The sequence below is a fragment of the Colobus angolensis genome, unplaced genomic scaffold (assembly GCF_000951035.1).
Source record: "Colobus angolensis palliatus isolate OR3802 unplaced genomic scaffold, Cang.pa_1.0 Scaffold49, whole genome shotgun sequence".
In the NCBI taxonomy this organism is placed as follows: domain Eukaryota; kingdom Metazoa; phylum Chordata; class Mammalia; order Primates; family Cercopithecidae; genus Colobus; species Colobus angolensis.
Window position 1 is genome coordinate 6,557,078 of NW_012118376.1, and position 379 is coordinate 6,557,456.

The window sequence follows — 379 nt, forward strand, 5'->3', positions numbered from 1 at the left end:
GCCAAGAACCCGCTGGTGAAGCCGCCCTACTCGTATATCGCGCTCATCACTATGGCCATCCTGCAGAGCCCCAAGAAGCGGCTGACGCTGAGCGAGATCTGCGAGTTCATCAGCGGCCGCTTCCCCTACTACCGGGAGAAGTTCCCCGCCTGGCAGAACAGCATCCGCCACAACCTCTCGCTCAACGACTGCTTCGTCAAGATCCCCCGCGAGCCCGGCAACCCAGGCAAGGGCAACTACTGGACGCTGGACCCTGAGTCCGCCGACATGTTCGACAACGGCAGCTTCCTGCGCCGGAGGAAGCGCTTCAAGCGGCAGCCGCTACTCCCACCCAACGCCGCGGCCGCCGAGTCGCTACTGCTGCGCGGCGCGGGAGCCG

The 379-nt window shown here is 65.4% G+C and overlaps 1 protein-coding gene across 1 annotated transcript in view; it reads left to right on the forward strand.

Annotated features, from left to right (window-relative positions):
* FOXD1 (forkhead box D1) overlaps positions 1-379 on the forward strand; it is a 7,373-nt gene that overhangs the window by 4,310 nt on the left and 2,684 nt on the right. Inside the window, exon 6 of the mRNA XM_011959363.1 lies at positions 1-369. Coding sequence (XP_011814753.1) covers positions 1-369 — 369 coding nt within the window. The remainder of the gene's footprint in view (positions 370-379) is intronic.